A 26000-nucleotide genomic window follows, 5' to 3' on the forward strand; every position below is an offset into this window, starting at 1 on the left:
AAACAGGGAAAACATTGCATTATATTTACACCACAAGTTGCTGAAATTGACACTTCATTTAAAAAAACACCAAGGAATTTCACAGAGTGAGAAAGAATGAGAAAGAAGTGGCAGATGAAACATTAAGGTTTCTGCAAAACGAGTTGGTCAAATGTGTGGTGTATTATACGCTCAATGTGTGGGAAACATACATGAGGAGTACAATTATGATGATACGTGCTTAACAAGGGAAAATAATGCAAAAACAGGTGTCGACCCATGTAGTTCATCATCCTTGTCAAATAGGGAGACAGAAATTTTGTCTCCAGTGAAACATAGTAAAGGACAATCATTATCAAAGTAGTGGGTACTGAACAAATTACATACATGGAAGATCGTCCGCAGAATAGTAAAAATCCAATTATGAACAAATTTCAAGTCCACAGCAATACGACTGTGTAGTGCATAAGAAAAACTATAGATATTCAAGGGATGACAAAGCACACTTGTAACAGAAATTGGTGTTTGTACGTTTCAAGGATGTTTGACACAATTTACAGGATGCGTATGATAGTGACATACTATGTTTTGCACATCAAAATGTGCGACAGGATATAATGATTTCAAGGAAAGCAGTGGATGGTTGCATTACTTCAAGTACTGCTATAGTATTGGAAGATGTAAGATAACAAAATTTCAAACACAGTGTCAACTTTACGGTGCACAACAAACTGCAGAAGCTCCCTGAAAATTTGTAGATGAGATAAATAAAATTATCCTATTGTCCAGCAACTTTGACCAATAAGGATTTGAAGAGGAAATGCATATGAAATGAACCCTGGAAACTAGAGGTACCAAGAGAGTTGTATCAAGATCAACTAAAATCAGTGCCTGAACACTTTCAAATACAATTATGTCGACTTTTAATCTGGATTTTAAATTGTCTGGAAAGTTATTTATTGTGACATGAGAAATTGGAGGTGCTCTTCCCACTACAACTTCTGCTTGCATGCATGATCCTGCAGGGGCAGGGAATAGCTATGTCACAGCAAGCAAAAGTTGTAAAACGGGCATAAGAGAATTACAACTATGGAATGAGTACTGCTTTTGGCCAAAAGCTCATCAAAATAGCTAGCTTTTGCTATATTCCTGGTTCCTGGTTTGCATATATAAATACAGTCCTTTAGAGAAAACTATCCTTCCTGAAAAGTCTGCTACATTACAATTCATACCAACTGGAACCATACGACAAATTCAGCCACTGTATGCTTGTTCTTTCAATGTCTATAAATCATATTGTCACACTATCTGCAGCTACATCTCAAAGAATAGCCACTTTCACAATAAACTCCAAGACAGACAGACAGCTTTGCATTTGGTTGTATGCCATCACATTCCATCAGTTCTCATTGCCCTGTTACATCAATATGGTTCAATGTGCATTCTTTAAGAGTGGATATCTAGCTGAATGTCCTGCATGCTCTGTACCTCCAAAGGAATTCGCCTTCGATCTCAATGGTGCAAACCTTTGTGATCACTGCAGCAATTCGGTTTTTATGGTGCAAGTTAATGGTTTCTTTTGAACATTTCTTGAATGTCAACAATGCCCATTTAGTGAACTATAACACATACATCCCATAGAAGACTGATCTCTGCATCTTCCAGACACTCACTTCCTGCTGCCCTCCTGATGCACATGGTGAGTCATTAGCATCTAATTTTTTCCTGTCAAAGTTGTTAGACGAAAACTTCTTTGTTAACAGAAGAGCTTCTTTCAATGACAGCATTTCCATGAAACATGCTTAACAGCTTCTGCACGAACTTGATGAAATCATAGTTCGCACTTCGCAGTAAATTCATCTGAAAGTGATCAAATTTGCCCTTCTTAGGATTTATTTGTTTCAGCTATTTTTCAGAATATTAAGTATTCTTTCTTCACTAAGTCAGCTGTTGATGGAGTCATATGTTGCTTTGCCATAAATTCTTCCAATGTAATTGTCACTCAAGAATTTCTCAAAATTGAGCTCTCCATAAAGTTCGTTAGATAAACAAGAGCCATTTTCGACTATCTTCACTTTCAAAGGGCTCTTCTCAGAAATTTTTAGATATATACTTTGCAAAATACCTGTGCACGCATTCCTGAAAATAACCACATACAGCCCAATGATAACACAACTCCAAATTTCTCAATCCACACCCGCCCTTCTCAATGCTGCAAACCACAGTAGCAGAGACTTCCCTTACAAGATTTGCACAGACAAACAAGTCCCCTATAGATAACAAAGACTTTTTATGAGTTCTGCTGAATTTTTATAATACATTTACACTGATAAGCCAAAATATTATGATCACTGCCCACTGCAATGCTGGATGTCGCCTGGTGGCATTGCAGGCACGTGACTTGGTGACAAAAGTATGTAAGTAGAGCAGACATGGACGGGGGATCACCCTAACAACGATTTGAGCTGCAAATGGGGAAATCCACTGACATAAGCAACTTCGACAAAGGGCAGATTATTATTATGAAGAGCCTGTGAATAAGTATCTCAAAAATGGCAAAGCTTGTCGAATGTTCATATGTTACTGTTTTGAGCACCTACAGATAGAGAGAGAGGGACAGTGAAACTATCACTAGGCACTAAATGGTTGTACATTCATAACTCTTTACAGAAATTTATTGAAAAGGCTGTGTATGTAATGATAACTGGTCATTTTATTTCACATAATTTGCTATCAAATGTACAGTTGGATTTTAGAAGTGGTTTAACAACTGAAAATACTATATTCACTTTTCTCTATGAGGTACTGGATGGATTAGACATAAGATTTCAAATGCTAGGCACCTTTTTTATTTAACTAAGGGGTTTATTTGTGCTGATCACAAAATATTGCTCCAGTAGTTGGACCATTACGGAATATGGGGAGTAGCTCACAGTTGGCTCACCTCTTACTTTAACAACAGACAGCAAAAGGTATTATTCATAGTGTTGAGAATGGCTATTATGTGGGGTCTGAGTGTGGTACAGTCAAATTGGGGGTGCCCGAGAGGTCAGTGCTGGGACCACTCCTGTTCTTCATTTTTACAAATGATATGCCCTCTAGCATTACAGGTGATTCTAAAATACTTCTCTTTGCTGATGACACTAGCTTCGTAGTAAAGGATGTGTGCAACATAGACACTGTTTTAATTAGTGCAATTCATGACATAAGTTAATGACTTGTAGAAAATAAACTGGTGCTATATAATAGTAAGACCCAGTTTTTACAGTTTCTAACACACCATTCAACAAAACCCAACGTTTTAATTTCACAGAATGGGCATATGATTAGTTAAACTGAATACTTCATATTTCTAGGTGTTCAGATAGCTAGTAAATAGTCATGGAAAGCCCATGTTCAGGATCTTGTTCAAGGATTTAATGCTGCCATTCTTACTATTCGAACAGTATCTGAAGTAAGTGATAGTTCGACATGAAAAGTAGTCTACTTTGCTTCATTCACTTACGATGTATGGTATTACATTTTGGCATAACTCTTCCCATTCTCAAAGGACACTTCTGGCTCAGAAGTGGGAGGTTCGGGGAGTAAGTGTAGTAAGTTCACGAACTTCTTGTCGACTCCTGTTCTTTAGTCTGTGTATTCTGACAATGGCCTCTCCATATATATATTCCTTACTGTCATTTCTTGTTAACAATATCAGCTTATTCCTAAGAATTAGCAGCTTTCACTCAGTTAATACTAGGTAGAAATCCGACCTACATTTGGATTGCACTTCCTTGACTCTTGTGCAGAAAGGTGACCAGTATAATACTGCATCCATTTTCAATAACCTACGACAAGAATTCAAAGATCTTAGTAGTAATCCTTGTGCTTTAAAACTGAAACTGAAGAGTTTCCTCATGGGTCACTCCTTCTAGTCTGTCAAGGAGTTCCTTGAAAAATTAACATGATTCCTGTGTTATAATGTTGATTGCATTTACATAAATCAGCTTGTCGTTTTTGGGTTCATAGACATTTTACTTTATCTGTTATTAGTTTCATGTTGAAATTTCATGATCTTGGAGATTAACTCCTCAATTTGGTCCTACAGAACTCGATGTGTAAAAAAACATGGGGTTCAGAGGCTTCTCTACTCTGTAAAACAGGACACATGGCGATCTGTGGCATCTCTGCCAAAAAGAGCACAGTTGCAGTGGGCACGAGACCATCAGGATTTGACTGTAGATCAATGGAAATGTGTCGGCTCTTCTTGTGAATCACACTTTTGCTACACTAGGTCGATGGTTGTCTCTGTAAACACTGTCATTGAGGTGAACACCAGCTCAAAACGTGCAGTGCACTATGGACACAGGCTGGTGGAAGCAGTATTATGCTATGGGAGACATTCTCCTGCACTTGCATGGGACCTGTGACAGTAATGAAAAACACACTGACAGCTGTGAAACACTTGCATCCTTTCATGTTTGATGTCTTCTCCAACAGCGAAGTCACCTTTCACTAGTATGAATTTCCATGTCTCAGAGCTAAAACCATGCTACAGTACGTTGAGGAGCATTACACTGAACCCACACAGAACCCACACTGATGTCTCGGCGACCACATTCACCTGATGTAAATCCTGTGAAACCAATCACTGTTTCTACTAAACACACCCGACTAACACACAAAATGAAATGCATGACCAGTCACTCAACTTCATTACTTTCATGACCACCTGTTCATTTTCATTGCTGTTTCATGTATTTCATGAACTGCAGACACCCAGGTAAGGCATCTGTCTTGAAAAGTGCTTTGACACTGGAAAATTTGAAGCTTTTTCAGGGCGAATTCTTGGGATATCAATCCTACTCATTAGATTGTAATAATATTATGAGAAGGACAGTTGCTACTCACCATATAGCGGAGATGCTGAGTCGCAGATAGGTACAACAAAAAGAGTCTCACAATAAAAGCTTTTGGCCATGGGCCTTCATTAACAATAGACACAGTCACCCACGCCACACACGCACACACACGCACACGCGCGCGCGCGCACACGCACGCACACACACACACACACACACACACACACACACACACACACACACACACACACACACACACACACACACACACACACACACACACAAAAACATACAGGGGCGCGCGCAAACGCAACTCACGACTGCAGTCTCAGGCAATTGAGTGTGGTTTCAGTTGCCTGAGACTCTAGTCGTGTGTGTGTGTGTGTGTGTGTGTGTGTGTGTGTGTGTGTGTGTGTGTGTGTGTGTGTGTGTGCGCGCGCGCGCGCGCGCGCGCTCGCGTTTGTGTGCATGTGAGTCTATTGTTGACGAAGCTTTAACTGTGAGAGTCTTTTTGTTGTGCCTATCTGTGACTCAGCATCTCCGCTATACGGTGAGTAGCAACTTTTATCTCATGAAATTGTTACGTTCCATCCTGTACTACCCATTAGATTTTGTGTCCTATGACTTTCAGTCACTCTCACATACAAAAGGTGGCTGATAAACATTTTGAGTCAAGTGCAAGCTTGTAACGTGACATCCTCCCCTAGCATTACTTTTCCTCAACAGTAGTTGTCGAATTTTCGACAGGACAATGTTATCTCAGTTGCTCTTTTGAAAAGTTTCAAATAACTTTATATACAGTATGTTGATTTTCAAGCTAAAATTTATGAAATGGAATTACTTTATAAAATATTTTAGTTTTGACGTTATAATAGATAAGTACTAGTTCTGAATGTACAGTTAAAATAATTTTTTTAGACACATTTGAAATTACAAATTATCTGACACTTAAAATTTCTATTATTAATTATGCAATCCTCTACTGTTTTCTATGTTTATTTCTGGATTCATTTATGAAATAACAATCAAAATCAATAATGTAACAAAAACTTGTAGAAATTCATTTGCTAAGTAAAATTTTAAACCCCTTTGGAATATTGTTATTTCAGCAGAGTGTGAGAGCAGTAAGCTTGTGTCTTATGTGATCAGGTGTATTTTTGTATAATAGGTGTGAACAATGTAATTTTAGCTTTGTTAATGTGAAAAATCAAAACACTGTATGATATAATAAAATGTGAGAAAATCTGTGGAAAATATATTTACATAAAAAATTCTGCAACAACAATCTTCAAATTTATTTAGTTCAACCAACCATGAGGACCAGATGTTAGATTTTCAGCTTCAAGAATCAGACCCGTAGACAAGAAGACCTGGAGCCATCTCAACGTGACAAGCTAAGTAAACTTGAAAGTTTATTGTAATCTTCACTACTCTCAAATCTTCATAAAAGGCTTTGCTTATTAATTATTTGGACCAGGCATTGTTTAATGTGGACAATAGAAGGAAGAAGGAAAAAGGAGGGGGAGGGGGAGGGGGGGGGGGGGAGTTACAAGCTGCAGATGGGTATTGTGCCAAACTTCCAAAACAGTACTTTAAGGATGAAATCTACTCATCAGAAAAATTTTGGACTATGTGTCCAGGGTATTTCCACATGTTAGTCTGAAATATTTTCTCCTAGCCCTTGTATATCAACATCATAGGATACAGCAGTTAATTGCCAAAGTGTTTTATTTGATGCTTTTACTAGTATAACTGTTAACAGAACCAGGTCAGAAACTGTACAATGAAGCAAATCATTTCTGATTCATAGATATGAGGACAACATTTGGATGGATTAAAACACATACAGTTATTAAATGGTGACATTCCATCCATTTACAATGGTGGTGGCATGAGTCACATGGAAGGTTTCGAATTTCTAGGGGATGAAGATAGACAGAAAGCTATCGCATAAAGCTTATATTCATGCCCTTTTGCAGAAGCTGCACTTATGAAGGAAACTACACTCTTACACTGTCATCACAGTTCACACGCTCTCACATAACATTTTTATGTTTACACACAGTTGTTTACAAGTAACTGCAGTTTCCATTCTGCAAAGATAAGAAAAAATGGTTCAAATGGCTCTGAGCACTATGGGACTTAACATCTCAGGTCATCAGTCCCCTAGAACTTAGAACTACTTAAACCTAACTAACCTAAGGGCATCACACACATCCATGCCCGAGGCAGGATTCGAACCTGCGACCGTAGCAGTTGCACAGTTCCAGACTGTAGCGCCTAGAACCGCTCAGCTACCCCGGCTAGAAAAGAGGGTGTTATTTTGCAGCATAATTTTTAAAAGCTTTATTAATAAGTAATACAGTTCATACACCTCAGCCTCAATAGCAAATAATACTTTATGGCTTCACATTATTATTATTATTATTATTATTGTTATTATGCAACAGAAGAGGAAGGGCTGCATTGGTTGTAAATTTTTAATCTGTTTAACACAGATTGTCTTCAGTGCTATTATATTCAAATCATGACAACTCATCTAATTAAAATCCCATATTACCACACTGCCATTACAGATGATTTAAACTGTTTTGTTATCTGTAATTGCACTGAGATACCATGTGTGATTTTATTTACTGTGAGTCATCAAGCCTTGGATGTCACTGCAGCTACACAGTAGCTGAAATCAACCTGCAATAAACATTAAAAATATACAACTGATGACGCCCTTCCTCCCATCTTGGACCTCATTAATAAGGTCGTGGAGCACACAGTCCTTGATGGAAATAAACCTGAAGATTATTATTATTATTATTATTAGAATAACTTATGTTCTGTGACAAAAATACAAAATTAGTGAAATCCCGTGGAATAAAAATAAAACAGCATAAACTAAACAATGTACATACACAGCTTACCCTGCTTGTAACAGTTCATGTTTTGCACGCAGTAAACCTTGCCCAGGAGTAACATCACCAATACCTATTGAAAAGCCCCTATTCATAAGAAAACTAGACGCAATGCGTGCAAGTCGCCACATGGCCTTGGCTGCTGTATCCTCACCCCAGTCACATAGGAGTACATAAAAAATATTGCTTTTTGAACCAGATCCAAGAGTAGATTTGTCCATAGAGCCAGCAAGGAGCTCCGAATTCCGTATCACAACATCTGCGGACATAAATGTTTGATTAGTTAATTGATAATGATACTTAAACTTCTATACATTGATTAAAATAACAGTTTTAAATTTGAGTTTTCACTGTATTAAAGTAATGCAAAAAACTGCCCTTTCAAAATAACAGCATAGTAGATAAAACAGCGACAAGGAAAATTCCACAGCAATTTTAGTTTCAAAAAGCAGAACATTCTTCCCTAGAAGTCAAGGAGAAAGGGAATGGTATGTAAATCACTAAAAAGTTGCTGAGGATCATAAAGAACTTTTATGCTGAAAAGGAAACACCAGACATTTACTGTAAGTGATTTAGGGAAATCAAGCAACAAAATCTACTAAGGAGATTTAAATTTACGAGTATTTTAGATACAAGGTACAGTCAATAACAGCCATGATGAGTTAGTCAGAGATAAATTGAAACATTTTTTTAGAAGAAGAAAAGTAAAATACATTAAAAGAAAGTCAAATAATGGTAACAGGTAAAATGAAAATAAGATTGAAGTGAAATTGTCATTGCAGGAAATGGAGAGAGGAAAAAAGATGAAATGTTCATTTTGAAGCATATCATGATACTGTGAGCTTGCGCAGTTTGATTTCCACATGTAAATAGGGCTCCATTCCATATAGTGTGCCTAAACTTTGTAACTGCACTGCTAAAACTGGATGTTGCAATGAAAACAGATGGAGTTTTATATTTTGTGCTTCTTGGAAATGTAAGATTTCAGTGACAGTATGGTCAGAAAAATATGCTGTAATTCATATCGCTTTAACAAACTGCAGCCATTTGATAACGAATATTTTGTTTGAAGTCAGTAATGGCAGCAAGGAATAATAAAATAATTTAAATATGTAAACAGTTTAGTGATTAGTAGCTTTTCCTCAACTTACCCGAGATTGGTGTGTCTACGAGTTTCAGGTGGCAGAAGACAAAAATGTTTGAGACAGCAGCAGGTTTCTATCATAAGGCAAATCCTGAGGCTTTCATATATATTACTCGCATCTTCATTCAGAATTATGTATGACTTAAAAAACTTTAGGTATGTTAATGTCTCTGTTATTTTCGTAAGTATGCCCATCCTCAACACAATTTCTAGTTTTGTAATGATGGGGATGATGATAGCTACTTAATTTGTCATCTGAATGTTCCATGCAAAGCAAGAAGGAAGATTAGAGTTTAGCATCATTTCAAGAACATTCTCATTAGGGAATAATGGGGAAGAAAATTGAGTATGCCCTCTCAAAGGAGCCGCCCAGAATTTGCCTTAAGTGATTTAGGGAAATCAGAGAAAATGTAAATCTTGATGGTCTGAACGAGCCATGGATCATAACTGTGATCTCTTGCTATGACGTGAAGCAAGTCAGTTTTAATGTAATACACCTTCTCCATGAAAAATATAGCAACATTTTGACCATTTACATGATTGTCTTCTTCCTGTCCTATTTTTTATCCATTAATTTATATTTAATAGCTAGCTATGTTCCTTCTCTCTCTCTCTCTCTCTCTCTCTCTCTCTCACACACACACACACACACACACACACACACACACACTGCATTGTGAAACACACAATTTCAGTTTGTTTTTAAATTTTATTATATTATCTATTAAATTCTTTCCCACACTGGGTAAATGGTCTATCTTTTTATGTCTGGATACTTAACTGCTTTTTGTGTCCATTAACACAAAGTAAATGTTTAACTTCATAATGAAGTAAATGTACTGTGAGGCTGTTGGCAGTCAGTGTGCTCAGTTGTTTAAACAGGTTCCTAAGAGAGGTTCTGGAGTGTTCCCACACATCTTCATTCTGCACTTCTGCACAAGATACACTTACTTTCTCAATCGCAAGTTACCAGAGAATATGATGCAATAACAAATTAGTGAGTGAAAATACGAAAAATAAGTAAACTTCTCAACATTTTTATTTCCAAAAACCAATACTGTCTCTAACACAAAAGTTACAGAGCTTAGACATTTGAGAAGATGTGAACTTCCAGTTCAGGTTCTTATCAAGACAAACATCGAAGAATTTGGAATATTCTGTTTTATTCACTGATTTACTCTCCTGTATTATTTCTAATGGTGCAGTCAGGTCTAGTGAGTACCAAAGTGCGTGTACTATTTTATCTCAATTCAAGGACAGTCCATTTCCAGAAAACCAGTTATTAATTTGCAAGAAAATTATAACTGCACATTGAAGTGTCCTAAGTTTCTCCATTAAGTTGAATTATAAAACTTGCATTGTCACCAAAACCATGTGAGAAAATCAGATATCAGATCGAAATGCTCCATTCAATCACACAATGACCATACTGGCATTGAAGCAGAAGATAAGAGAGAGAGAGAGAGAGAGAGAGAGAGAGAGAGAGAGAGAGAGAGAGAGCCAAAACACAAAATTCGATTTTCCGAAATTGTTTCGTTGCAGAAGATCAGAATAACGGCCCTCCACTCAATATCACATGAGCACTGAAATGGCAGATGTTGAGATAAATGATCACAGAACTAAAAGCAACTACAATCACTTAGTAGTGAAAATGTCTGAACCAAATGAGAGAATTGGAACATTCTACAGAGATTAAACAAAAGAACTTGTTCCCCCTTCTAGCAACAGTAGTTTATCGTAGGTCCCTGGAGCAATCAAAAGTAGCTAGTGACCAGAAAAAAGTGCAGTACATTCCTGTTTTCAAGAAGGGTTGTAGAGCAGATGCACACAATTATAAGTCTACATGACTGATGTCAATCTGTTGCAGACTTATGGAGCATGTTTTATGCCACATATTACACCATTTTTGGAGAACAAAAATCAGTACAGATTCTACCCACAGAGATCTTTTGAAACACAGCTCATTCTGTTACTTTGTGAGACTCACAGTACTGTAGAGATCAGTGCTCAGGTTGATGTGATGTTCCTTGGCTTCAGGAAGGCATTTGACACAGTCCCACACTGCCAGTTAGTGAAGAAATTACAAGCTTATAAAATATCGGAACAGCTTTTCAATTGGATTCAAGGCTTCCTTGCAGTAGAACTCAACATGCCACTCTTGACAGTAATTTCAGGAGTACCCCAAGGAAGTGTGATAGGACAATTGCTGTTTACTATATAGTCTACTAGATAACATCAGAATCCTTATAAGCCTGTTTGCAGACACTGCAATTGTCTACACGAAGGCAGTGGTGCCACAAGACAGTAGCAGTTAGCAGGAAGAGCTGCAAAGGATTGATGAATGATGCAGGGACTGACAACTGAACCTGAATGTGCATACATAGGAGAAAATATCCACTACTGTACAATTAAGCTGTTGATAACAAACTGCTGGAAACTGTATATTTAGTATCTAGGAGTAACCATATGGAGTGGAATGACCACATAAAAAAATTACATGAAAAGCAGATGCCAGACAGAGTTTCATAAGATGACCCCTAAGGAAATGTAGTTCATCCATGAAAGAAGTAGCCTACAAAACACTCTGTTGACCAATTCTTGAGAAATGCTCATCAGTCTGGGATCCTTACCACATCGGATTAATAGAAGAGATGGGCAAGGTCTAACAAAGACAGCATGTTTTGTCATGGGATTGATATGTCAGCACGAGATCATTATGGAGTTGTTCAAAAAAGCTCCAGGAGCAGACATTACATGAGAGGCACTGTGCATCACAAAGAGGTTTACTGCTTAAATTCTGAGAGAGTATATTCCAGGAAGAATCAGACAACATATTACTTCCTCCCACATATATTTTGTAAAATGAGTACAACAAGAAAATTAGAGAATCTAGACCTAAAACAGAAGTTTACTGATAATTATTCTTACCATGCAGCATTCACGAATGGAATGGGGAACGGAAATCAGTTAGTGGTGCTAGAAGTACCCTCTATTACAAACTGTCAGGTGACTTGCAGAGTAATGATGTATTGTAGATGCTTCTTGGATACGTGATGGGAGATTTTTTAAATGTAACACAAAAAAGATCGATCCACTACTGATTGCTTTTGTTCAGTTTTATTCATTATTCCCCAAGGTGAAGGTATTATTTCAATGCTTAACACACTATGAGTTTCCTGATGCAACACTCCACATCCTTTTAGTTAGATTTCTGATATGAACACATTAGAAAATCTTAATCTCAATACTATGAGCTGCTGATTCAAATGCTTTTTACATGTCATAGAACATACCAGTTCGCAGTATTTTGTCATTTAAATCTTGTGAATCAGTCAACAAATCAAAAATAGCGTGTGCTATGGTGAGAGACTTTTGCAATCCAAACTGAAACTGACAAAGTATCTTAGTTTGAGAAAGGTATGTTAATGTTCTTGTGTACATAATCTTTTCCACTTCCTTGGAGGAGCTAATAATAGTGAAACTGGTTGGTAATTAATAATATCTATGCCACTACCTTTCTTGTAAGGGGGTCTGACATTACCATATTTCAGTCTGTCTGGAAAAATCCCCTTCAATTGTGATTTATTGCATATGTGACTAAAAACATTACATATCTGTAAAGCACAACACAATTTTAGTACTTCACTTGAATACTACGGCATGTTGATGATTTTCACTTATGGACCGTCTGACAGCAACTGAATAAAACACAATTTTAGTGCCATACGCGTTTCGCCTTTATTTTCTGCAAGGCATCATCAGTGGCAGGTTGCGTAGACAGTTTCTTACATATTACGCTCCTGTTGCATTTTTGGTCTTGTTCGTCTTCCTATGAGCGCCAATTTGCTGTTTTTTCTGCATTTCACAGCACTATGCACTGAACGCTTTTTTTAATGCCTTTCAGTGCATAGTGCTGTGAAATGCAGAAAAAACAGCAAATTGGCGCTCATAGGAAGACGAACAAGACCAAAAATGCAACAGGAGCATAATATGTAAGAAACTGTCTACGCAACCTGCCACTGATGATGCCTTGCAGAAAATAAAGGCAAAACGCGTATGGCACTAAAATTGTGTTTTATTCAGTTGCTGTCAGACGGTCCATAAGTGAAAATCATCAACATACCGTAGTATTACGCGCAACTGAGGAGGACAGGACCAAAAAAAAAAAAAAAATTGAAGACTTCACTTGAAATATTATGTTTTGTGGAGTTTTTGGTGCTGATAAAGTTAATTACACTAGGCCTATTAGTTTCTTTGGCAGCACCTGAAGTAAATATGATTTGTGTGTACATATTTTGGTACTGCTTCTTAGATATACTCTATTGCTTTATCCCATGGACTGTCCAACACAATCTTCTGATCTACTTACAGGAAGATATTATTCAATACATGTACTACCTGACTGTTGCTATTTATTATTTGCTTTATTTTCAATAACAAACTCTTCACTCTCCTTAACTGATATCAGAGTTTCTCTTTTTACTGTTACCAACATAGATTTAATTTCTTATCCGAATTATTAACTTTGGACATTATAAGCTAAATGGTGCACAACTGGCCATGTATTCCCATACTGCAGACATAAATGATGGCAGTGAAGTGCCATGCAGTTGCATGTAATCAATATAGTAAGATTTTCAACATTTCTGATGACAAAATGTTGCCTTTTCATCTACAATTTCATGAGAGTGTGCAACCAACACTCCAACCTTCCAAGATGATGACATTCATGTTCACAGCCTGTGTACATTTCTGGTTTAATGAACATTCACAAACCTTATTGGACCTTGGCTGGAGCACTAAACCATCTGATTTTAATCCTATAGAAAATGTTTGATATTATCTGAATGGTGAGGGAAGGGGCAGAGGTGAAAGATAGCAATCAAATTCCCACAATCACCTATGGGTTCTAATCATCGATGAGGCTCCAGATGGACATGGCGTATCTGTAGAACCTTGTGTACACTCTTCTTCACTGGTTTCAAGGTGTTTTTGAGTCTAGGTGGTGGTGGTGAGTGTTTAACGTCCCGTTGACAACGAGGTCATTAGAGACGGAGCGCAAGCTCGGGTTAGGGAAGGATTGGGAAGGAAATCGGCCGTGCCCTTTCAAAGGAACCTAAATCAGGATGGCTGGAGACGGGATTGAACCGTCGTCCTCCCGAATGCGTTAAGGCTAGAGATAGTGTTATATGGTATAAGCATGATTTCTCCTGAGGGTGACTAATTTTTCGTAATGCAGGCTTACAAAGATTTACTTTTGCATTTTTAATTACTTCCTCAAGATAGCACAATAATTTCTGCAATATGCAGTCAGGGCTACTTCTCTGTTTATCCTAATGAGTTCATAAGACTTTTTCCCCTTGCACATTGTATTTGGGATCCTTTTTTAAGCCAATGTTATTTCAACATCTCATTAGTTCCATATTTTATTGTGTTCCAGGCAAAGCAGCTTTAGACTGAAAGAAATATATCTACGAACATACCAAATTTAGAATTGACATCTGTCACATTACACACATCCCTCCAGTCAGAATCCTGTAATGCTGCCTTGAAGTTTTAAGCTGTCTGTTCATTAATTGCACTAACTGTTTTGCATGTTACCACTTCACTGTAATCAGGTAAGTTATTAAGAATGGACAGTTTTGCGTCATGGTCAGGGGGCCTATTCACTATCAGATAAGCATTTCTGTCACTGATTAAGTTTACACATAGAAAAATATTGTCTATTATAGTTGGAGTCACAAACGATGGTGGTCGAGGTTAGGCTTATTCTGTGCACCTACGTCACACATTTTCCAACACCCAATGAGCATTCAGGAGCAGTCTCAGCACTCTGCTGCTAATGTCATAGCAAATGCGAGCATTAAACTTGATTGTAGCAAGCCATTTAGAGAATTTTTATTCAATTTGTTGAGAGTTGTCAACGGCTGATGTTAGTAGTAAGCGACAAATTCTACACAACCAAGTCAGAGACAAAATTTGCAGGATTGAAGCTTTCTTCAAGCGCAAAGAGTGTACTGGAACTGTCACTTGGAACTGGTAACAATGTAATTCCCACCTGTTTCTCGACCTGCATGAACCACCATTATTCATGGATCGGACTACAGTGTACTGCTATCTTGTGTAATTCTGATGGCACAGTTCACAACAGAAGTCAGGCTGCAAGAGTCAAGTAACATTTTGAAACTGTTTTTAATATACATGACTTATCTCCTTCAGTGATTGTGTTGATTATTATTACTATTATTATTATTATTATTATTATTATTATTATGTGGACTATGGAACTCACCAGACCTGTTTATTTACAATACATCCAACTGGATAATTGGAAGCCACTTTCAATAAACACAAACACAAAACATTGGAAGATTACTTACATGAATCATTAATGCACAGCTCTTCATTGCTAGTGTATGCCCTTCCCTTGGTTCGTAAATTTGCTTTCACAGCACATTTTTTGTTTGGTCGTAAAATCAGTCCAAAGATCTGTTTTCCAGTCCATAAGGCCATTGGCTGTACATTATCAATAGAGATGAAAGAATTAAATGTCATTTGCAGTTTATGTTACTGACAAAATCTTAAATTAACACTCATGGTACAAGTTTAACACTACCAAAAATAAGATACTGCTGAATTTTGAATAATCAAAAAAAGTTTCATTTCTCTGCATCCCAAACGAAACACACAAAACTTAAGAATTTATAACAGTAAGACACACAGAGAAAAGAGAAGGATCACCCTGGACTATGAAATGGAAAGTTTGCAAGAGGAAACAAGTTTCATTTGTACTGTCACCATTTCTTGTATACAGTACTTAACTTCAGGAAATGTAATCACAGTATTGTTGATAAGACCTTTTAAAAGTTGAAAACACTATTCCTAGCTTTTGAAACTGTTAGTTCCTTCTTCAGCGAAAAAATTATGATAAATTTGGGGTAAGTTGGAAAGGAACTACTATAGATCTTAACAACAGATAGATCGGCTGCAGTGTAGTGAATTACTCACGAAATCAATGTTGAACAACAAACGTCAGTGAGAAGCCACATCACCCAGATTCTCCACCTCATTATGAAGTACAGAAACTGCTGCCTCAAATGTGCAACTCTGCTCACTATGTCATGGGATGCAAAGAGTGGCATCACAGCAGCAACACAGTCATTGGAACACTTGAAGTACAAAACCAGGTTGCTTGGAGTGACAATAGCAGAATTTCAGTATATTAGAAATACACAAGACAACACATTCCACTTATCCACTGGGCACTGTTCAATTAGGTGGTGAAAGTATTCTCATGCATGCAACATTTACACAGACTGATGGGGGCCTCTGATAGGGCTTGCTTCATCTCTCATCAGCAAACAATACTGAACCTACTATTCAACTGCGTGCATCTGCTTGTCCACCTACAGCACAGTGCAGCTAACCCATACATTCAGCAAGACAGTAGATCACATAACAATACTCAGAATGTGTCAGAATAGTTCAAGGAGCACTGCACAGGAATTAAAGTTCTTGGGTGGCTACTGCAGGTCAAATTACCTCAGTCCCATCAAGCACCTTTAGGCCAACCAGATATGCATATTTCTGACATAGTTCCAACCAGTTAATATTTTTTATTGGGGGTGGCTGAGAGGTCCTGCAGCTTTTGTGTCTTGTAGAGTCCACACCATAATGTGTCACAACCATCATTTGAATGGAAGAGGTTGATATATATTACTAGGTATGTTTAATTCAATTGCATATTTCACTCATCACTGGGAGTCACAGACACACAAAGACATACTGCCTTAAGTTATGATTGCGTGGTCTGAAGTGCCTCGCCACGGTTCACGTGCGGCTCTCCCCATCAGAGGTTCAAGTCCTCCCTCGAGCATGGGTGTGTGTGTTGTCATTAGCATAAGTTAGTTTAAGTTAGATTACATAGTGCATAAGCCTAGGGACTGATGACCTCAGTGGTTTGGTCCCATAGGAATCTACCACAAATTTCCAAAAATTTCCTTATGTTATGCAATTTGCCATAAGAAAAAGAAAATGCACATCTTTGAAAAGCTTGGTCATTAGACGTGAGGTGGAAATACAATGTGTTGTACTGATCCAGTTCAGTTGAGTTAATCTGATGGTTCTAAAGTTGCAGTCATTATTGTACCAAGTGTTGTGGTCTATGCAGTTATTTGTACTGAACCATAATTCCAGTCTAAATGGAAATCAAGAACTGTTTATGGAATTTTGATATAAAATGCTAGCAGAGATTAATGATTACTTTACAATTATTACCTACAGGAAGATAAACATATGGAAAAATGAAACAACGTATTATTTACATGTGAAGAAAAGAGAGATTTTCAAAGTGACAAAAAGACATCTGTGTCTAATTCCCTCAGTATTTCCCTACATCCTATTGAGAATATGTTCATTACCAAAATGATAACATCGATGCACACCTTTGGGGAAGGATAAGTTTTGCCTCTTAGGATATATCAGTTGGGTTGCTGTTCTTAAGATAAAGGCACTGACTCAATATATAGTAAATGTAAGTGATTATGAAACATCCATTTGCATTATAAGTAATGCCATTAACACGCTGCTTTCTCGAATATGGCCAAACACAAGGTGTGACTTCAGATAACTCAAACTTTTTAAATCAGGTCTCTCTTCATATACATAAACTCAGAAGACATTTGCATCATTATGACTTGCTCAATGAAAACAGTATAACTTTTTGCCCTTCAGTGGAGAATACATTGTTATGAAACTTCCAGATATGTTAAAACTGCTTGCAAGACTTGCATTTAAACCTAGACACTTGCACTCATAGGCAATTATTTTACTGGTTATTACTGAAACTTGGCAGGTTGGAACAGACACACAGATACACATAAGGTATCTACAAAAATACCATATGAGATGCAAAAGGCCAGTAATCTTTGTGAATGCTAAAAACACAATAAAGTCCTTTCGAAGATTTTCTCAGTGCAACTGATTAAAATGGTATGTTTTTGGGCTTTTAACTGAGATAAAAATCTTATTTTTGCACAAAAAATTTTCAATGCATATTCACTAGAAAGTAATTAAACAACTTTTTCAAGACCATACATTATGACAAACTCAGTACTAGAAGTATTTTACTTACAAAATATACTGTACATCATTTATCAAAATCAACATTAAATGCATGTACATTCAATTGTTACTCAATATTTTGACAGTTGGTGTTAATTACAATCATTTTAGCCCAGTTTTAGGAGAACAAAACAGAAATCTGATTCAGAGAGGGAAGAATGCATGTGGACTTTCATAGTCATTCAGCATAAAGTTATAGTTGAAGGTATGGTTCCACTGTAGCAGCTGTGGCATCACAAGCTGTGCAGCAGTAGCTATTTGCCTGTCAGGTAATATTCTCTTAATGTAACTAAATGCAACTTTTCCAAAAGCACTTTTGTAGTCACGCAACAGCAGAGACAACAAATCAGTGTGTGACTTGGCTGTCTGGCAGAGCAGAGAATGGAATATTCATAGCCTAAGCTCACACTGAAAATCACATTTTTCCAGTAGGGCTACTGGCATATCAAACTATCGTCACTGATATCCATTTCTATTTTGATTTTCACATGTTGTTTCTGTATTAAGTGTTTCAGGTCACAGGAACACTTAATTACTGTCATTTTCCTATTTATCTGATTGCAGTGTAACACCCTAAAAAGTTTGTGCTTCTATTATAAAAGCAATTTTTGTATGTAGAGTACTAGAATGCAAGTGGGAACCAACCCTCATAGAAAAGGATGGGTTGTTTTGGGGGAGGAGACCAGACAGCGAGGTCATCGGTCTCATCAGATTAGCAAAGGAAGTCAGCCGTGCCCTTTTGAAGGAACCATCCTGGAATTTGTCTGGAGCGATTTAAGGAAATCACAGAAAACCTAAATCAGGATAGCCGGACACGGGATTGAACTGTTGTCCTCTCCACTGCAGCACCTCGCTCGGTCATAGAAAAGAAAGTGAGATATTTTGAGTTTTATTGTGATTCAAAGCTATTCCAAAATTTTTCATTGCACTGTGAAGGAGTAAAGATTTATACATCAAATAATGGAAAATCCAAGATGGAATGTAACAATATTATGAAAAGGGAAAGTTGCTACTCACCATATGGTGGAGATGCTGAGTCGCAGTTAAACACAACAAAAAGCCTGTCACAAATAGGCTTTCAGCCAGCAAAGTCTTCATCAAACACACACACACACACACACACACACACACACACACACACACACACACACACACAAACTGCAGTCTCTGGCAACTGAAGCCACAGTGTGTGGCTTCAGTTGCCAGAGACTGCAGTCGTGTGTGTGTCTTTCTGTTGGGCCTCGATGCAACTCATAATTTCTGTTATATGATGGGTAGAACTTTCTTTTTCATAATATCGTTACAAATTATTTATATATAGTGGAATAAGAAATTATTGCGGTAGTATCTACATATGTCAATAACTTACTTTTAACAATTTGTAGGTTAGCATCCTCCTGCATTTTAGCACACAATTTTTTGCATGAAATGCACTTTCAGAAACGTAATCTTTACAGATGACCTCAGCTTACATGCACCAGTGAAGCAGAATTTTTTAAATGGGTGAAACAATTAACTCAAAAATGAAGTACAAATAAATATAAATACTGATAATGAAATCTGATCATAAATAACACTCAGTGTTGCAGGTTTGCACAAAGAAAGTAACTTTAGCATTTATTACTCATTGTAAACTCTTCAACAAATAAGAATTTCTCTCTGTCTCTTCCAGTCATTTGAATACATTACTGTTCTCAGTGATACATACTTTCAATATTGCTGGTGGTGGTAAATCAATATGCATGTTTGTATCACTTCCAGCCAAGAGAGTTGCTGCTAACTGACAAGCCTGGCCTCTGTCTAGAAAATTATCTTTCTGTGTAAGTAGATAGGCTCCAGTGATGAAATCTTGTGTGGCAGCTATGAGTAGTTCTCCATTGCGAGGTGTCACGAGATTTGATTTGTTCTGAAAGAAATATTTCAAACAAATGAAATTTTAAAATTTACTACATAGAACTGAAATTGTTTTCACTGACAAATGTACTGTAGATTGTGAAAATGCATTTCAATTCAAAGCTTTATCTGTAAGAATCCCATGTTAGATTTTATCTTTTCCATGGCAGATTAATATGAATTAGGGTGGCACGTAATTCTACATTTACTAGTCAGTATGCCTAATCAAAAGCCAAAACAACAACATTTGAGTTTAAGTATGATCATACTGTGACTTCTTTTAGACTGCATTAACTCACATTTACTGTTATGTAGAAGCCAAGTGACATCATGCAGTCATAGTTCACTGCATACTTTATTTAAAAAGTACAAATGTGTATGGAAACAAACCATCTGCTGAACTAAATTGTATTTTCAGCACACAGGACACAAATTGGCTTGTTTACATAATGATCTAGTGTTTTTTTAAATATCGTGAAACTTTTGGTTCACAATGCTACTTTGCTTCTGCCTAATATTGATTGTGGTCTAACATAAATCACAGCACAATACATAAAATTGAAAAGCTATTGGCCTAGTTGTCTTCTCAGCTTCTGTTTGCAATTTCTAGATATGTTACTACTATCGGCAGATTGTAATAGTATCACTAATGGATCTTCAGCTGGCCAATTTTAAAATAAATGTGTCAGATAATTATTTAGTAAAATAAAGCCTGCTTCACTGGTCAGAGTTAGGTGACAAAAACAGTTTATACAATAAGTTTATAACTGAAAGCTACGATGAAGCCAAGTATACAGTAAGTCTACATCTGGCAAATCAGCATAAGTATATAATCTTTGAAGATGAGGAACAGTATACAAACACATAAAAGCAGGATGATCAACAACCCAAATGAAGAAAAGGCACTACATCTAGTAAAAAGATCACCAAATGTAATATGTAACAATATTATGAGAAAGAAAGTTGCTATTCACCATACAGTGGAGATGCTGAGTCACAGACAGGCACAACAAAATGACTCTCACAATTCAAGCTTTCGGCCATTAAGGCCTTTGTCAACAATAGCCGCGTGTGCACGCACACGCCGCCCCCCCCCCCCCCCCCCCACACACACACACACACACACAACTGCAGTCTCAGGCAACTGAAACCACACTAAGAGCAGCAGCACCAGTGCATGATGGGAGTGGTGCCTGGGTAGGGGTAATGAGGTGGTCGGGGGGGGGGGGGGGGGAGGGGGGGGGGTGGGATAGTACAGTAGCAGTGGCGGACAGGGAAGCTCTGTAGGATACACATAGGGCAGAGGAAAGATGGGAAGGGAAGGGGTGGGGGAGGTCAGTAGCAGAAAAGAAGAAAAATAAAAAAATCAGTGTTTTGGTTGAATGACGGCTGTGTAGGGCTGGGATGGGAACAGGGAAGGGGCTGGATGGGTGAGGACAGTGACTAACAAAGACTGAATCCAAAAGGGTTATGGGAACATAGGATGTATAGCAGGGAAATTTCCCACACGCAATTAAGAAAAGTTGGTGCTGATGGGAAAGACCCATATGGCACAGGCTTTGAAGCAGTCATTAAAATTACGGATACCATGTTTGGCAGTGTGTTCAGCAACAGGGTGGTCCACCCATTTCTTGGCCACAGTTTGTCGATGGCCATTCATGTGGACAGACAGCTTGTTGGTTGTCATGTCTATATAGAATGCATCACAGTGATTGCAGCTTCACTTGTAGACCACATGACTGGTTTCACAGGTAGTCCTGTCTTTGATGGAATAGGTGATGTTAGTGACTGGACTGGAGTAGGTGGTGGTGGGAGGATGTATGGGACAGGTCTTGCATCAAGGTCTATTGCAAGGGTATGAGCCATGAGGTAAGGGATTGGGAGCAGGGGTTGTATACGGATGGACGAGTATATTGCGAAGGTTCAGGGGACGGCAGAATACCATGGCGGGATGGGTGGGAAGAACAGTGTGCAGCCCATTTCTCATTTGAGGGCACGACAAGAGGTAACTGAAAACCTGGCGGAGAATGTAAGTGAGTTGCTCCAGTCCTGGGTAGTACAAAGTTATGAGGCGAATGCTCCTCTGTGGCCGGACGTTGAGAGTTTGGGAGGTGGTGGGAGACTGGAAAGATAAGGCATATGAGATTGTTTTTATACAAGGTTGGGAGGATAATTATGGTAAGTGAAGGCTTCAGTCAGCCCCTCAGTATATTTAGAGGGGGACTGCTCATCACTGCTGATGCAATAACCATGGGTGGCTATGCTGTACGGTATGGACTTCTTGGTATGAAACGGGTGGCAGTTATTGAAGTGGAGGTATTGTTGGTGGGTAGTAGGTCTGATGTAGCAGAGGTACTGATGTAGCCATCTTTGAGGTGGAGGTCAACATCCAGTAAGGTGGCTTGTTGGGTTGAGTAGGACCAGATGAAGCAAATGGGGGAGAAGTTAATAAATGAAAAGCACCAGTTTGCTTTTGTTCTACAATATTACTTTTATCGTTAACTGGTTTTTGGCTTACATGGCCAAGGGATAAGTTGTTGAGGTTCTGGAGGAATGTGGATAGGGTGTCCTTATCTTTGATCCAGATAACAAAGATGTCATCAATGAATCTGAACCAGTTGAGGGATTTATGATTCTGGGTTTTTAGGAAGGACTCCCCTAGATGGCCCATGAATAGGGTGGCATAGGATGGTGCTATGTGGGTGCCCGTAGCCATACCCCAGATTTGTTCATAGGTAATGCCTTCTAAGGAGAAGTAATTGTGAGCGAGGATACAAGATACAGTTGGTCATGGCGACTAGGAAGGAGGTTGTTACTTTGGAATCCAAAGGGCATTGGGAAAGATAGTGTTCAATAGCGGTAAGGCCATGGGCATTAGAAATGTTACTGTATAGGGGGGTGGCATCAATAGTGACGAGCAGGGCACCATGTAGTATGGGGACAGAAACTGTTGAGAGTCATTGGAGGAAATAGTTGGTATCTTTTGTATAGGAGGTTAGGTTCCGGGTAACAGATAGAAGGTGTTGTTCTATGAGAGCAGAGATTCTCTCAGTGGGCGCACAGTAACTGGCCAAAATGAGGCATTCTGGCTGGTTGGTTTTATGGACTTTATGAAGCATGTAGAAGGCAGGAGAGCAGGGAGTGGTAGGATTAAGTAGAGAGATGGACTCTGGAGAGAGGTTCTGGAATGGACTTAAGGATTTGAGTAGTGACTGGGGATCCTGCTGGGTTACTGGAATGGAGTCACTGTGGCCAGATTTGTAGGTGGAAGTATCTGACAGCTGGCGGAGTCCTTCCTTGTGGGTCAAAACAAAAGGTGGAGCCTTTGTCTGCAGGTACTATTATACGGTTGGGATCAGTTTTTAGATGGTGGAATGCGGTTCTTTCTGTGGATGTAAGGGTAGTTTGCATGTTGAGGGATTTGGGGAATGACGGTGAGGCAAGGTTTGATGTTAAGAAATTCTGGAAAGTTAACAGGGGGTGGTTTGGTGGCAACTGGGCGGATCACAGTTGGATGGAGGAGTGAACTGAGTTAGGAAAGGTTCAATATTGGTCTTTGGTTGAGTCTGATTGGTAAGGTTGGTGGCAAAGAAGTGTTTCCACTGTAGGGACCAGGAGAAGGACAGAAGGTCTTTAACAAGTCCTGCATGATTGAATTTGGGAGTGGGGCAAAAAGTGAGGCCTTTGGAAAGGACTAATATTTCCATGGGGCTAAGGATTCTGGAGGAAAGATTCATGACTGTGTTGCGGGTTCTGTGTGGCAGAGGGGGGCGGGGATTTGGAGGATTGGGTAAGTGTAGTGTGTCTGCAAGACAGGTTTTGTCAGCTATGAGGGAGCATGGGGGAGATTTGAAGGTTGTTGTAGGGGTCATGGACAGTGGTACTCCAAGGCAGGAGTAGGAAGTGAGCAGGGTGGAGAGCTTTTTGAGGTATCATTGTGCATGGCGCTCAAGTTTCTGTAGAGGAAGAGTTTCAGTGTGTGTTACGGGTTCCAGGGATTTGGGATTGCATAGCAGGAGAATTTTGCAAATGAAGAGAAGGTACTGCAAGGAGGGTTGGGCTTGGTTGATACCGTTTTGCAGGACTACATTGGTGAGGGCTAAGGACTGGCAGAATCTGAACAGGTGGAGGTCATTGTGGAAGGGGAGGTGGCAGCCAGAGATGGGCAATTCATTAGGGGGGATTCCGTAAGCCAAGCAACAAGGCAGGAACAGTATGCGGGACTGGAATCTGGCTAGGGATGTGGAAACTTTTCTGTACTGATGCAGATGGAAAGGGCAAGGATCCATGGTGGTGGTAACAATGTGGAAAATTACACAAATAATGTTGAATTACATTCGAAAAATTTTGCAAAAATACAATCAAACATGTGTGAAAATTCACAAAAAGGAGCAAGATAAAATCTAAGTGAGTCGATGATAGGAAAGACAAAAACTCACTAAAATTGGCACAAAATCATAAGGATCAAAGAAAAGAATAACTAATAAAAAACATATTATTGTGGGTAGTGGGTCTGATGGTGGATAAGTGTGAAGAAGGGGGACGGCAGATGTGACTGGATGGTGGAATTAGTGGGTGCGAACTGGGATAGAACAGAGAAAGTGTGGGAGTGGGGAGGGGTTTGTAGGATGAGATACAAGATCGTGTGGCACCAGAAAGGTGCAGGAGTTAACATACAAAAATACGGGAAGTGACGCTGGGAGAGTGATCAATTTGAAAGTATATGATTAATTATATTGGCAGGAGTAATGTGGGGCATAAGATGCTGCACCAACAGCGTAGTCTTGTAGCTGTCTAACCTGCAGCACTCCACTGTCCACCACCCGCACCACATTATTACTCCCCCTCACTCCCCACCCCAGCCTCCTCCTTACTCCCACCCAGTCGCCACTCTCATCATGCATTGGTGCTGCAACTCGCAGTGTGGTTTCAGATGCCTGAGACTGCAGTCGTGTGTGAGTTGTGTTTGCACGTGCACGCGTGCTTTTTGTGTGTGTGTGTGTGTGTGTGTGTGTGTGTGTGTGTGTGTGTGTGTGTGTGTGTGTGTGTGTGTGTATTGCTGAAGGCCTTAATGGCCAAAAGCTTTAATTGTGAGAGTCTTCTTGTTGTGCCTATCTGCAACTCAGCATCACTATATGGTGAGCAGCAACTTACCTACTCAAAATATTGTTACATTCCATCCTGGATTTTCCAAATGTCATATGTATTTAGTTTAGAATTGCTGTAATGTATAAAGGGAAGAAAACTGGTAATTTTTAGCAAATTCAATATGTAACAATGTAAGGATCTCGTAGAGCTGAAGAGCATTAATCAACAAAGGGAACACAGTGAAGAAAGTACCATGTACATAACAGAACTGATAGAATAAATGCCATGAGGTACTTGCAAATCTAGGAAAGGCAACAATAATGAATGAGTACACATGTATAGAAAACACACAAGGGCTGCAGCAGGAGGTAGCGAATATGTCTAAGAAAATTACAGAAGGTAAAAGAGTAAGCAATGGCACGAAGGGCCAAGTTTCCAGGAAATGTTTGATACTGTAAAAACCCTTGCCTTAATGCTATAATTACTTTCACATTCACAAAATTCTTCCTAATTCTTGTGTTGATGAACTATATGACTTTAAAAATGCAGTATACAAATTTAAGTCAGTTTGTGATAGAAAAATTTGAAAGCTACAAAGTGGAACATGGCTGGTGCACAGTCTTTTTTTCCATTTGCTATTTCTGCTGAACAACTTATGGAGTAAGCATGATATATGGAACAGAGCGTGCAGCTGACAACAGTTACAGTCAAATGATACAATGCAGTGTGCAACATGTGCAGCTTGAGACTTTAAAGCAACAAGGGCTGTTCAGCACAACCAGACACAGTTGATCCAATGAAGCAATGACAGGTTGGCTGAAGAGCAATGCATAGGAATATGGCACTAGTGAGCTCATCTGGCAGCAGGCAGCAGGAGTTGTGTGTAAAATGCAACGAAATGAAAGAGTGGTTTGGGAGGGGCACATAGAATAGAGGAAGAGAGAGACTGCAGAACGAAGGCTGTGAGTATCAGATGAGTAAAGCTGTTATCACAGTGTAGGAGGGGTGTTGGAGGTAGAT

At 38.8% G+C, this 26000-nt stretch overlaps 1 protein-coding gene across 3 annotated transcripts in view; it reads right to left on the reverse strand.

The window, feature by feature from the left end:
• LOC126477299 (DNA-directed RNA polymerase III subunit RPC1) overlaps positions 1-26000 on the reverse strand; it is a 231559-nt gene that overhangs the window by 124154 nt on the left and 81405 nt on the right. For all 3 annotated transcript variants that reach the window (XM_050103606.1, XM_050103605.1, XM_050103608.1), the window contains exons 11-13: positions 19708-19905; positions 15257-15392; positions 7742-7991 (exon numbers count right to left, since the gene is read on the reverse strand). In XM_050103606.1, coding sequence (XP_049959563.1) covers positions 7742-7991; positions 15257-15392; positions 19708-19905 — 584 coding nt within the window. The remainder of the gene's footprint in view (positions 1-7741; positions 7992-15256; positions 15393-19707; positions 19906-26000) is intronic.

This window comes from Schistocerca serialis, chromosome 1, assembly GCF_023864345.2.
Source record: "Schistocerca serialis cubense isolate TAMUIC-IGC-003099 chromosome 1, iqSchSeri2.2, whole genome shotgun sequence".
NCBI classification, from domain to species: domain Eukaryota; kingdom Metazoa; phylum Arthropoda; class Insecta; order Orthoptera; family Acrididae; genus Schistocerca; species Schistocerca serialis.